Genomic DNA, 13,597 nt, shown 5'->3' with positions numbered 1-13,597 from the left:
CATTATGAGATTATTGGAAACACCTGTTTTGCCTATTAACTACATTAGGCTTACTGCACGGGCAGTGTGTACCATCATTATAGTTAGTGTATGGGACACATATGGTCTATTCCGTACATATCCAGTAAACACAGGAGACCCTGGGGCCTCCATGTGTGTAGTGCACCCTTCTAAGTTGCTCAGTGAAGGGGTAAGAGGCCTTCTTAGCCATAAGAGCCATTAAACATAATGAGTGTGGTCTATTGATGAGTGTGGGTGCTGCTGGTGGTAGCCTAAAATCTCGTCATCAAATTTCTTGAAAAGTGAATGTTCTCTGTGTAGATGGCCAGTGCTATGAATACAAGTGGATGGCTAGCCCATGGAAGGGGTCTTCTCGAACCGTGTGGTGCCAAAGGTCAGATGGTTTAAACGTCACAGGTAACTACTCTTTTTATATACGCATAAAACTCTGGAAAACGAGTGGATAATGTCTTTTCCCAACAAATGGAAATATATATTTTTTAAAAGAATCTGCTATAAATACATGTTCCTGATATATGAATCAACGTGCTGTCATCTTGAATCATGTTTTTGCATACTAAAGATATAATTTCCAGAATTATACAGCATGCAATGCTAAAAGTAAATATAAATATTATCTTCTGTACTGAACCTGGAATGTTTTACATTCTTTTTTTCTTTTACCATAGACATCTTTACACTTATATTTAGGGCTTCAGATTTCAAGCCCTACAACAAATAGAACTTTTATGTATTAAAGTTCATTTCAGTGCCTATACAGAAGCACAGAGAGATGCAAAGCTTGATAATATCATGCATATAGCATATATCTCCTGAAAATTACAAATTATCAAATTTTAATAAATGTGCTAATATAAGTTCATTTCTTTACTTCAATTACATAAACTTAAAGCAGGGTTTTTCATTGAACAGCTATGGGATGTAATTACTTTTTCTGCAAATCAAAGCACAAAACACTGAATTAAGAATGACAGGTCTCCGAATTCAAGAAAATCTTTACATATATATCTATTTATATGAATTTATTTATCAGTATTAGGGATTCATTTAAGCTAAGAGTTATGCATTTTTTTAAAAAAATATTTTTTAAATAATTTTAGTATCAGCCTAGGTGATAGTAAAAGACTCCCAGAGATGGTAAGCACATCCTTGATGCCAGCCACTGTCAGATCAGTCACAGGAGGGGAGTTGTAATTCATGGACTACCAGTGCGATACTTCTTGATGATGGAATCTACCACTACTGTCTCTTGTAACAGTAGAAATAAAATATCTGTATTATTTTTACAAGGTTTTAAAATAATACTTAATCGCCCAAAGTCTCTTTTGTGTCACCTTGTGCTGTAAGAATATTAAAATGCATCATCTTTCACAACAAATGCAACAGGGCATTATTTATGCACCTTGATTGCTTCCTGCCTAGCTAAGATGCCATACGGTAAGTATAACTCTAACTAAGAATTCTTAATGACATTAATATATATGATATTATATATTGAAGGTCCTACAGGATTTCAGAATAAATAGGATCTTAGTGATTATGGCTCTGAGATGTTAAAATCAGAATATAGTTGTAAATTACAGTCACATAAAAATAAGTTTGTTCTGATGCGCCTGAATACAGCCATGTGATAAATGCCAGGAGAGATAAATGTATGAATATGTGGTGTTGGCAAATTTTTCATGATGAGACCTCCTAGGCAGACTAACCTCAGACCTATGTTGTATCTTTTTTCAAAAGTTTGTTCTAAAGCTGTGGTAAATTTTTGATTTGAAATGAGGACTAGTGGAAAATTCCAGACAATGTAATCACCAGTTTCTGCACAATACAAAACTGTATTTTTCATATGTTCCTGATAGTTTCCAAACAAAGCTCTTAAGTATAATGTTCTGAGAGAACTGCTCTGCTATACAGTCATATACAGTCATGAACCAGATTGTAATTTACGTTTGAATGGTTTTTTGAAAGTGGTTTGTATAAACTAAGAGATCAAACTGATAGATACACACACATAATTGATTTAAATGGAGATTACCTGTTTTGATCTAGACTCAACCCATCTCTCTGATTACAGTATTTCTTTGCTGCCTTATTGCTGCACATTTGGCTGTAACATAGTGTACTTTAATTCAGACATTATCAGGTCTTTATTATGAGTCTTAAGGCCTTTACTTATTTACTTTCATAATATTATTGTGCTGAATAGTTCTTTTTTACTTGAAGGTGTTGTTTCCCATGGGCGATGAGGCAACTCTTTCCTTCTGCAGCCTCCTTGGATGACTGATATTTTATTACATAGATTCCCACAGGCATGTGATTTATATGCTAGGATATACAATTTTCCTTTCTGGGGGTGGGGAAAACTTACGGCAACCAGCAGTGTTTTCTTTGTTCTTCATTGGCCATCCTGTTAACACTTGGATCTACGTAACCACATCTAACTACATCTGCTATGGTTGTGACCAACCTCAGCTATCAGGTTTTCATCATCATATCACACCAGTATAAAAATGTTAATAATTTGGGAGATGCAAGATAAGTTGTCCTGTAGCAGTATAAATTTTAAATTATGCAATGCATAACCCTCTTATGTAAGCTAGAAGGAAATCCAGGCAAATTCATACTGATTCTAAATGTATTTTAGTCATTCTGGCTGAAATGATAGTGAAAGCCTGATTGTGTGTATTGGTCCATAACAATAACTGCACTGTACAGAAAGCTATAGAAATGAGAACTAGGACTGTATAAAAAGAGGAAAAAGACTGAAATCCTCTATCTCATCAGTATTGTAGCATTTCAGTCCATGCTCTACTGATACTATTTCTGTCCTTCTGAAAAATCTGTCTTAGAGTAGCATGAAGTGTGGCTTCATAAGAAGCAAAGTTATAGCATGTGTAAAAAGGAGCAGCAGAAAAGAAGTATCCATTCATAAACTGGATGATTAGTTTGTTTTCGGTTTAACAGGCAAACATATTAATCCATGCTTTTATTTTCTTTGTGGCCACAGCTTTAACATGTAAGTCAGAAGGGGGACCCTAGAGAATCAAAATCTATTCCCTCAAGCACAACAAAACATTTATACTGTTTATCGAACAATCCTCCAAAGGAACAAAGGGAAAAACAAAAGGTTCACTTGCCAAATATTAGTTCTCTAAAATGCACATGAATGCAAATACATGTGCTCTATCCTTACTCTCCCTGTAAGAAAATACCTGATACCAATTATCCTTCACCTTGGAATAAGAGGGCTCTTAAATTCAAATTAGCAATAGTATTGTAATCCATTACATACTGTAGCAAGTAGTGACATCAGTAATTTCATCAGGGGTGAGGTATTACCGTGTCAAAGTATGATTTTCTGTCCTACAGGGGGCTGTTTAGTGATGCGCCAACCAGATGCTGACAGGTCATGTAACCCACCGTGCAGCCAACCCCACGCTTACTGTAGTGAGGTATGTGCTACTGCATTGGAGCATAGAACACCCCCGCGAGAGCTTCCCACACATCTCTCTGCGTTACAAAGATTATGCCAACAAAAAGAATTTTCAGAGATTTTGCTAATTATTATTTTTTTAAAATCAACCTCAGAACATGTTCTACCTTTCAAATGAATGCTAATAATCTCTGTTGATTTGGTACAAACCTGCATAAAAATACCCGAGGAGGTACTCTTCAGGCTAGCACCCATCAAAAAAGTCTCCTCCTCTAGTCACCCGTGTTTCGCTTGATAGGTCACAGAAAACTATGTGTTTCTGCTACACCGTGTAAAACACTTGTTCCCTACAGACTAGAACGTGCAGTTGTGAAGACGGATACACCGAAGTTATGTCCTCTGATGGCACACTCGAACAGTGCACTCTCATCCCGGTGGTGGTGATCCCCACCATGGAGGACAAAAAGGGAGATGTGAAAACCAGTCGAGCTGTGAACCCTACCCAGCCCTCCAGTAACCAGTCAGGAAGAGGAAGGACCTGGTTTCTACAGCCTTTTGGGCCAGGTGAAGTCATGCAATGAGCAGTTCTTAATGCCAAGTACTGCTGCAGGGTCTGGCATTTACATTTCTGTGATGCCAGGGAAGAAAAGAAAAACACTTAAGTGTTCATTTAAGAAGACAGGCATCTGCCCTGGCTGAAAACAAAGGAAGAGACATAAGCAAACCCCTAGCCTTCCCAGCTACTCCATCAATATACTTAATCAAATCTTGTATTGCAGACTTCCTTTCAATCCCTTGTACCTGTTAAAATTCACAGAAGCTATTTGAAATGTGACTTTAGAAGGGAGTGGGCTGCAAAGGTGTAAGCTAGGATATTAGATTATGCTGTCTCAACCAAAAATGTTGTTGACACAGGAGTGAAAAGTTAGCACTTTAGACCGCAAAGGGTAAGGGCTACTTAAAATTTGCAGCCGTAGCACAAATTGTAGGAAAATAATCAGTATAGATACACTAATGCTTTTCTGCCATATCCATATTTAAACTAATTCATGTTAGAAAAGAGCTAACCACATTATTGATCTTTAGCATAGACATGCTCTAAGTCTCTATAGCCAATATTTGCTTTTATGTTCTTTAGAGCTTAGAAAGGACTTATGTGCAAGAGTGGCAAGAAACATAAGACAGCTACCCATGAAAAGTATTTTATGAAGTCCATCATGTGATCAGATTTCAGTAAATATTTTCTGGTACTATTAAGCACTGACAGAAATAAAACTTTCACATAAAAAGATACAATGCTTGTCCAAAATGATAATTATATGACGAGAGCAATTCATTATCTTCTTAAGTGTCTTTTAAATAACATAGAGCTAAATAACACATTTGTGCCTTAGGGTGTTCATTTATTTCTAAAGCTTCTATGAATGTTTTTTAATCTGAAAAATGAAAGCAGTATCTTTACGTGCATAATCCATAAAATGCTGCAAATTGAGAACTACAGCAATACTTCCAATAAGCAGATTAAATCATGTTTGGGTAAGAAATACTTATGTTAGAACCCTTTAGTCTTACTAGTTTTTACTGTTATTTGTACTGTGATACTCTATTTTATACCTGCAATAAAATGGTCTTTACATAGTTATTACTTTAATCCACAATAAAAAAAGAAAATTAAGCTTTTCTGGTCCTCCTTTAGAAAACAGCATCTTACCAAATATGTTATCTTTTACTCATTCTAGCTAACTCCACCTGAAAATGTCAAAGTGTGGGTTGTAGCAGCCAGAGTGCTGACAATAGCCAAATGTCAGACAGTCGCCTTCAACTCTTTAGGAACGTGGGTGCTCATGTGAGCTCAGACATGGTTTTTGGAGCAAGGAACAGTTCAGATTTCATGCAAACTCACCGATTTTCCAGTAATTCAAGTTAGGAAGGAAACATAGCTCAGCTCAGATAAAAACAACAGTATTCAACAGATACTTTATCCAGTGAAGGTATGAGCAAATGTGGAGGAAAGGAGTATTTTGCACTTCAGATTCAATTTATGCTTGATTGTTTTAATTCCCAGGTTGGGTATCTATTGGAAAGGTTTTGATTTACTCTAGCATGATTATTCCTTTCCTCGCAGTTTCTAAGTCTAGTTTTAAAATAGCTCTTTCACTGTCTTCAACAAATTATATTGTAGTTCCAGAAAGGAAGGTATTAAAACTATCCTCGTCATGTGTCTGTGCTGTTGTATTACCCCAAACTGAGGAGTCTGAGATGACAGTTCCTTTGTAGACTTAGAAATAATCTCTCCAGGGGGAATTCAGAAATTCGTTAGATGCCTTTAGTTACATAACAGGAGTGACCTCATTAACTGAGATTCCTGCTTTGGCAAAAATAAATAAATCCATACACAAGGTAATGCCAGTCTGTTTTTTCAAGGAGATAATACTATTTTAAAATAAGCAAACCCAAATCAACCTGAAACCCCTTACACTTACCAATGGAAGTGAGCCAAGGAGAGAAGAAACTAACCTATTAAACAGTACCGAAGTCTGAATTCCTCTCATTCGTATTATCGTATCATTAGATGTCAGGTCAAATCTATTCAATTCATCTTTAATGGATCGGTTATTTCAGTTATATCAGATATTATCGGTTATAATGTTTCATTAGCTTGATTAATGTAATGAAGCTAAAATGTTTCTGTTTTGATTAATCTTGAACAAGTTGTCCATGTGACTGCAAGACTATGCCTTGCTAGAGACCAGAAAGCCTGAATTTAACTGTACAGCAATAGAGAGCACTACTGTGAATCTGAGCAGTTGGTCTGACTAATTTTTGTTATTATTCTATTGTGGAAACATCAACTGCATTAACAGAGGTGTCAGGAAGGTGTAAGTATTTGGTCAGAAAAATTTTAGCTGTGTTTGCTTACATTGAAACATATATTCATGCAATAAAAATTTTGGCACTTGTAATGAAATAATTCAGATTTTTTGTGGAATTTTCATTGTCAGGGAGGTGCAACAAGGCTAGCTAGTGTCCTGTAAAATAACGTTTTAAAAAAAGTAATTTAGAAATTTGAAAAATAAGTCAGATAAAAGTAGTGAGTCAAATAGCATGCACTGACCTTGAGTTGTGAGATGCTCATTTGGGGTTCAGAGCAAAATCACACAGATAAAGTCACACTGTTTTTCCTGGGAGAAGGGAGTGCATCTAGGATCAGGGCAAACAAGGGAATGGGATGTATACTTCAGCCTGCAGGGGCATCGTGTCCAAAATACAAACTGCACGTAAGTAAGTCCTTATTAACAACAGATAGTTCTATTTATGAGTTTTCTTTTTTGGTGTTTTTGAATGTTCTGTGAGGAGAAGTCGTTTTACAGCAAAACTTGCATTTGGTAGGGGAAGAAATTGAAAAAATATTACTTTATGGAGTAGTGGAAGTTGTGCATGTGCAGTTAAGATACAGATGAGGTAAAACATGCTAAGGGTATTTAATTTAAAATCAAATAGCAACAAGAATGAAAATAACAAGTAGATTGATTTAATGGAGCTAGAACGGAAACTGATGCTAACGACATAAATGAGTCCTGGGCCAATAAACTGCCCTGTGATCATGCTGAAGGACTTCCCACTGCTAGCAGCTCGCTCTCTGGCTGTCTCGCTGCCTCTGCCCCACATCTCGGCTCCATTGGGATTATCCAGATGTTGGCTGAAAAACAGGACGTGTGTGCACAGAGAAGTTATTGCTCAGTTGTTTAACATTATTTATTCTTATTAAAGTGTAATTGCTAGTGAAGACATTTATTTTGGGTTGTAAGAGTATTTCTATACTGTATCAGAACTAATAATTCAACAAGACTAACTCAAACACTACTGACTAACATTCATTCCTTTTAGATGGGAGGCTGAAGACCTGGGTTTATGGTGTAGCTGCTGGTGCATTTGTTTTACTCATCTTTATTGTTTCTATGATCTATCTAGCCTGGTGAGTTCCTTAATTATTTACAAACAAGCAGTCCTATGCAGACTGTAATGCAAGCATTTACATTTGCCGCTGTAGAAACTGCAGGCAGTTCTGTGAACTGCAGCGTTTGATTTTCCATGTCCTTTTGTCCAAGCTGATGTTACCAGACTCCGGTTGTAGTCTAGATGATGGTTATACAGGTGCTCTCCTGTGGTTAAAAGAACTTCTTACAATTATGGGGTAGCTTACTGTCTAGTGCATTTTTGTTCAGTTTATCTCTGTTAAGAATGTACTGTGTCCATGATAATTTCATTGTGTCTGTATCACAAAACACAGGGAAACAGCAAGGAGGAAAATTAGTAATCAGTTACGTGAGATTTGATATTTGGCAGAATATAGAGATACACAACAAAAAAGAATGTCTGAAAACTTTCTCATGTGTTTTTCATACACAAAAAAATATTTTGTTGAAAAATTTTAGTGCATGTGAAAGCAAAGATTTTTTGCCAGAACAGGTCACCTTTGAGAATGCTCCCCCTGAAGTCTTCTAGGTCCTGTTTGAAATTTCTGATCCAAATGACTGTGCAGGTGGAAGGTGAGGGAAGTGTGGTCATACACATCAGGCTCTTGGCTGTACTGCATTAGCAGGCATTAGGGGGTCTTCTGGATTTGTTTGTTTTTTTAGAAAACCTTCCCCAAAATCTCACTTCTGTGTAAGTTAGGAAAAAAATCTTCTATTTTTTGAGGAAAAGAAAATCCATTAGCATACAACTCCACTGCAGATTCTTCAGACTGGAATCTGTGGCCACTGCAACAACTAGTTTGGTAATAAAAATTTGGATATGGGCTGCCTAAGTGACATAGCTAAGGTTTTGGACAAGATTGAGGATGCAGGGGCCTGAGTTAAAGAAATGCTTATATATTTTATTTATATATATTTTTACATATATACATATATATATATATACACACTCTAAAAGACAAGTACTACAGCATGTATAAGCATGCATTTTCCTTTGGCTTGGTAGATTTTTAAAACTATATGAAATGGATTGCAGATACTACTGGTTTAAAATCTAATTCAAGGCTACACAAGGAATGGTTATGGCTAACAACCACATCTCTGCTATTTATGACTGGTTTGATTATAAGATCTAGAATTAACTGTAGTCATTCCAGCAACTATAATGAGATAAAACTAATCAAAAGATGGACCTTTCCTGTGGAAAACCTTGATGTGTCAAGAGAGGTTAAGATTTAAGTAATATAATTTAAGAGAATCAAAAATCGCACTGCAGGCTCTGGGTTCTTCTGAAAACTGACTGAACTTGCATGAGTACCTGCCAAGGATTTCATCGACTCACACAAGCGCCGTAACAGCCTGTTTCTGAACAACGGAGCTTTGAATTAGATGTTGCTTTGTGTTGATAAAGAGATAATCACTGATCCAAGTGAAGGTTTTAGTATAAATGAACAACGAAATGCATTTTTTTTAAAACAACAAGCTCATCTTTCATTTAAGACTGAAATCCATCTTTGTATGTTATTAGTTTCTTGTTCTATTTACAAATTATTTTATTGTTTCAGCAAAAAGCCAAAGAAGCCCCAGAGAAGGCAGAACAACCGACTGAAACCCTTAACCTTGGCTTATGATGGAGATGCAGATATGTAAAATGTAACTTCTCATAGTGACAAATGGAGTCTAAATTAATGGACTGAAATCAGAAGGTATCCAAAGCCACAGGGATTTTCTATGGAGTGGATTAAGTGTTTTGAATTTTTCTTTTTTTAACTGCACCATAGATAAAGAAGGATGGATTTCATAATGCCTACGGATATTCAAGGTATTATTGCTTTACTTTAGACCATCAATCTGGCAGAATCACATTAATAGATGCTGCAGTTGGAGATTTGTGGTCTTTCCTCAGTCTTACAAACTATAAGCACCACTTCTGTCTCCGGAATACTGTAGCTGACATGGTATTAACAGTTGGAAGCCCCTGCATCATTAACCAAGTATAATCAGTACGCATGAAGAGTTTGTACCAAGCTGTCTATGACTCTTTATATTCAGGCATAACATATATACATAGTTGAACCATATGTATTACTCTTATCAACCTATATACTTGTTAAAGAGCGTTTTAGTGCTTAGTACAATATTCACTTTTAACTGCGATTAACCCACTGAGCAAGTTCAACAATTTGCTGGTTGATGATAACTTGTGTTAACCTGCATTTCAGAGGGCAATGACTCACTTGCAAAATTCTGTCCTGTTATCACTCCAGATTATAAAGGCCTCATATGTACATCCAGAAAGGAGGCATTCTCAGATTCAGTATTTTCTAGTGGTTACTGTCTGGAAAAAGAATACCCATTGTAAATGTTACAATACGTTTCTACTTTCTCTAACTCAGACTGTTGCCTGCATCTTTTTTGCTACATGTAAGGCAAATTTTTGCACTATATTAGTGCAGCATGATATGCACTTAACTAGTATTGCCATAGAAACTGCCTCTTTTCAGAAAGGATGATGATGTATCTTGTGCAAGGAGTGTCAAATAGACAGGTCTTGAATCCTGAAGAGAGTAGCGTTCGGTTTGGACTGCGACTGGATGGAATCGGCTAACGATGTGTACTGTATACACCGTTCCTTGTCACAGCGGCCATTTGTAGTCTATATCATGGCAGTAATACAAGTGTGTAGTTTCTTGCCCCATTTACCTATACTGGTATAGATTGTCCTGCTGGTTTCTAATTGTACTTTGAAGGCTGTTTATGACTAGATTTTTTATATTTAACTTTGTTAGAAAAAAAGAAAAAGAAAAGTGGTTGCTCTGTAATCCTGAGTGACATACTGTCTAAAAAGGTATTCTGATTGCTTGTTCGACTAAAATAAAATGGGTTTACTTTTTTTCCCTTCTGCTAGCGAGAGCGTTTTCACTGTTGCTGACAGTGCAATACTCACAGCCCTTTTGTCTTTTCTAATTAGGATAATTGGATAGACTCTTAATTATTCTGTTAAACTCTTGAGTGTACTGGCAAGTAAACAGTAAGATTAATAGTTCTGCCACTTTAATAATCATGACTTTTTCAAAAACTCTGGCAGTGTAACAACTCACTATTAACCTCTTCCATGCTTATGGCTTTTCAGTGTTACGCTTCTGACATGAAGCTCATTGACTTGCCGCTGTATCTACATGCCTCTTACAGATGTGATTCATGACCTGAGAAGGGTTATTCTCATCAAATGGCTTCTATGTGTAGCCTAAACATATAAGTGACTATGCCACTACTAAGCAATACAAAAGTTTATCAGGCAACCTCTCAAAAATAATTGTTATATAAAGTTCAGTATTAGGTTCTCAGGTCTTTTTTATAATCTAAACCATTTCTGCCTACTCATCACGCTCTTTACTCAAGAAGCACCAGTTTTTGCACACTGAATTTTGCAAACTTTGGCCCAGATCCACTGAACTCAATGACAAGACTCTCATGGACATCAAATGGTAACATCAGTTCTTAAACATACCTACCTTTGTTCCATGTAGAATAATTCCTGGAACCAATGTGCATTTTGTGAACGTTCAAGAGAGATTATGGTCCTGCTTTAACTTAGCTAACTTCTATTTCCAGTGTGGTGTTACTGTGTCAAGAAAATGACCTTCCTTCCACTGCGTAAGTATTCCCCAAATGGGAATAATGACCAGAGAGGAACAATAGTAACTGTCTTTTGTATGGGCTTAATTTCTCATTTTGTACCTTGATCTGGCCGCAGCTGCTAAAAAGCCATGCCCCCCTGCCACGCAGCGGTTCATTCCAATACCTGTTACAGGACTGGGAGCTTCAGTCTTACATCACTTTGTAAAGATCCATAGGAAAAAACAAATCTGAATGATTTTAATTACTTCAGCATTCTTGAGTAGAAACAAGAAAAACCTAGCTGATTCCTATTTTGTCAGACATACAAAAAATAATGTGGAAAAGTTATAAGTTTTAAATAATGATAACTGTCATGTGGAGACATAAAGCTTAATCATGATTTCTGTACTTTTAGAAGTCTGATTCTGTGTTGTCAAATAATATTGGACCAATACGGAATTGAGGGAACAGGGTTTCTTTCATTGGCAGTGAGTCATCTTTGTTTATTATACCGGCTGGTCTTAGCAGGAGCTGTTGCCTAGTTCTTGCCTTGAAGATTTTTATGTCCTAGATCTAAGAATCTAGTAACTTGAAGTTAAAGGTATGCCATCTCCTTTTTCTCACTATGTAAAATGGACAAACGAAGAAAGTGATAGGAGGGTTTTTTAAGTATGTTTGGCCTTTGCAATCCATGAAAGTATTTTAGTATGTGTTACATTTTATATCTGGTCGGTGAATTTTGCTGATGCACATCTGCATCATACTAGTGCTGCATATAAAATCTAGAGTGCATTTTATTATTATTTTTTTTATGAACAAAGTGCACAGAAATTTGAAGCCAGAATGGCTTCCCTCATTATCAAGAAAAAAATACTAGGCTATAAGGGGGGCTGAAATTTTATGTAAAGCTAAAAGTTGCAAAGTTGATTAAGCCCTTTAGCATTAAACCAGAAATAAATAATAGGTGAATTATCAGTATAGAATGAAAAGCAATTTGCTTTAAAAATTAGAGCGCTTTTACAAATCCAGTGCCTAAAGCAGCCACTACTGTAGATTGTTAGTTTGTGAAAGTAATGTTTCCAGTGATCAAATAAACCATTCAGAAAATAGCAAGGTAGACATTTTCCTGTTGATGTGGTGGTTTGTATTTTCCTTTTTAAATCTGTAGTTTCTAGATTACTGTGTCTGCTTTGAGTCCTGGAGCAGTTCCTTTTGAAGCTTTGATACAACTGCACAAGCCCGTTTATATTTGGTATAAAGCATCAATTTTGAAACTCCCTTCCTCCTGCCAAAATGTAATAAAGTTTGTTTTCCAATATTACAATCTGAAGAGACCAATTTAAAAACTATGTACAAATCACTGTAAAATATACCTTGAATGAAATGGAAATCTGTCTTTTTACCTTTATGTAAATTGTGCTCACCCAAAGTTGAGTTTATTTTGCCTAACTTAATTTACTTGAATATTTATTTTGTAGAACAAGGAGGCAGCTGTCTGAGGAATGTTTACCTTTTTTTTTGGTTAATGTTAATTTGTAAATGGTGTAATGCATTTTTATTTTTTAAATTACGTATATTTCTTTTTTAATGCACAAGATGTTTACGTACAACTACTGCAAATTTGTGTATACTGTCACTAAGCTTTATTCAGTTAATACAGATGATGTGAAAATGTAACAAGTCTTACATTTTCATCTGGGTTATTTTTACATAACTTATGTATTGCTGACAATAAATATAAACACAAAATCATTTAATGTCTTTTTTTTAATAGATGTAGTATATTATGCTGGGATAGAGCAACAATAAAAGCCAGATCCCTAAAATATGACGACCTTTTAAATAGTCTCTTTGTTTGAAAGAAACTAGTAAACATTCTCTTGTTAAAAATCAGCCTTTCTCTTTAAAAAGAAAGAAAAATACTTTCTGATGTTATGGTAACTACCAAAGTCCATTACTACAGTCCTTGTTCACGTATTTAATTGATTGCTAAATATCCAATAAATGCAATAGATCAATGGTATTTAAAATTTTCTTCCTTAATTGCCATTTTTAGGTCAGAAAAACCAACCCTTTTGTGGAGAATAAGGTATGGATCAAGAGCTCACTAAAAGACATCTATTCACTTCAGTGCAGCTGAATCTGTCCCTGCCCCCATATGAGAAGGAATGGGGAGCAAAATCCCCCTCCTCCAAACAAGCAAACATGCCCAATGCAATTCAATAAAATTGTCATTTACACCCCAGCTTTTGAATAAACATCACCAAATTCACTCTAATTTCTTCTAGAATCAAGAATTCGTTGTTGATTACCTATGAAAAAAAACCTGACTCTACTTTTTTCATATTCTGCTCGTATTCTGTCTCTGTGCTCTCCAAAACTCAGGTTTTTCATGTCCGTTTCTGTGGCATGTATTTACACACCCATTCATGGGGTTTTGCCCAATCTTAGTAGTTATTACCTCCCGAGTAACACTTCCAGACTAACTCTTAAAAGGTTTAAACCCAATTTGAGAGCACAAAACTCTGACTTTAGAGGCATTTCA

General features: G+C 35.9%; 1 protein-coding gene and 1 long non-coding RNA gene across 17 annotated transcripts in view; one reads left to right on the top strand and one right to left on the bottom strand.

Moving 5' to 3' along the window:
• The window catches only part of THSD7A (thrombospondin type 1 domain containing 7A), a 282,093-nt gene extending 269,289 nt beyond the window's left edge, over positions 1-12,804 (top strand). Inside the window, exons 25-29 of the mRNA XM_080383081.1 lie at positions 322-417; positions 3,391-3,473; positions 3,808-4,018; positions 7,343-7,430; positions 8,997-12,804. Of these exons, the coding sequence (XP_080239207.1) occupies positions 322-417; positions 3,391-3,473; positions 3,808-4,018; positions 7,343-7,430; positions 8,997-9,081 (563 nt within the window). The 3' untranslated portion in view covers positions 9,082-12,804. The remainder of the gene's footprint in view (positions 1-321; positions 418-3,390; positions 3,474-3,807; positions 4,019-7,342; positions 7,431-8,996) is intronic.
• LOC308062110 overlaps positions 4,032-13,597 on the bottom strand; it is a 30,925-nt gene continuing 21,359 nt past the window's right edge. For 14 of the 16 annotated variants that reach the window (XR_013927471.1, XR_013927472.1, XR_013927473.1 and 11 more), the window contains one exon: positions 9,669-9,769. This is a non-coding gene — a long non-coding RNA (uncharacterized lncRNA). Of the gene's footprint in view, positions 7,155-9,668; positions 9,770-13,597 lie in introns of those variants that run through there. The other 2 variants (XR_013927476.1, XR_013927477.1) reach the window with 2 other exon arrangements.

The sequence above is a fragment of the Falco punctatus genome (genome assembly GCF_963210335.1).
Source record: "Falco punctatus genome assembly, chromosome: 4".
Lineage (NCBI taxonomy): Eukaryota > Metazoa > Chordata > Aves > Falconiformes > Falconidae > Falco > Falco punctatus.
This window is presented reverse-complemented; position numbering and strand designations above follow the sequence as displayed.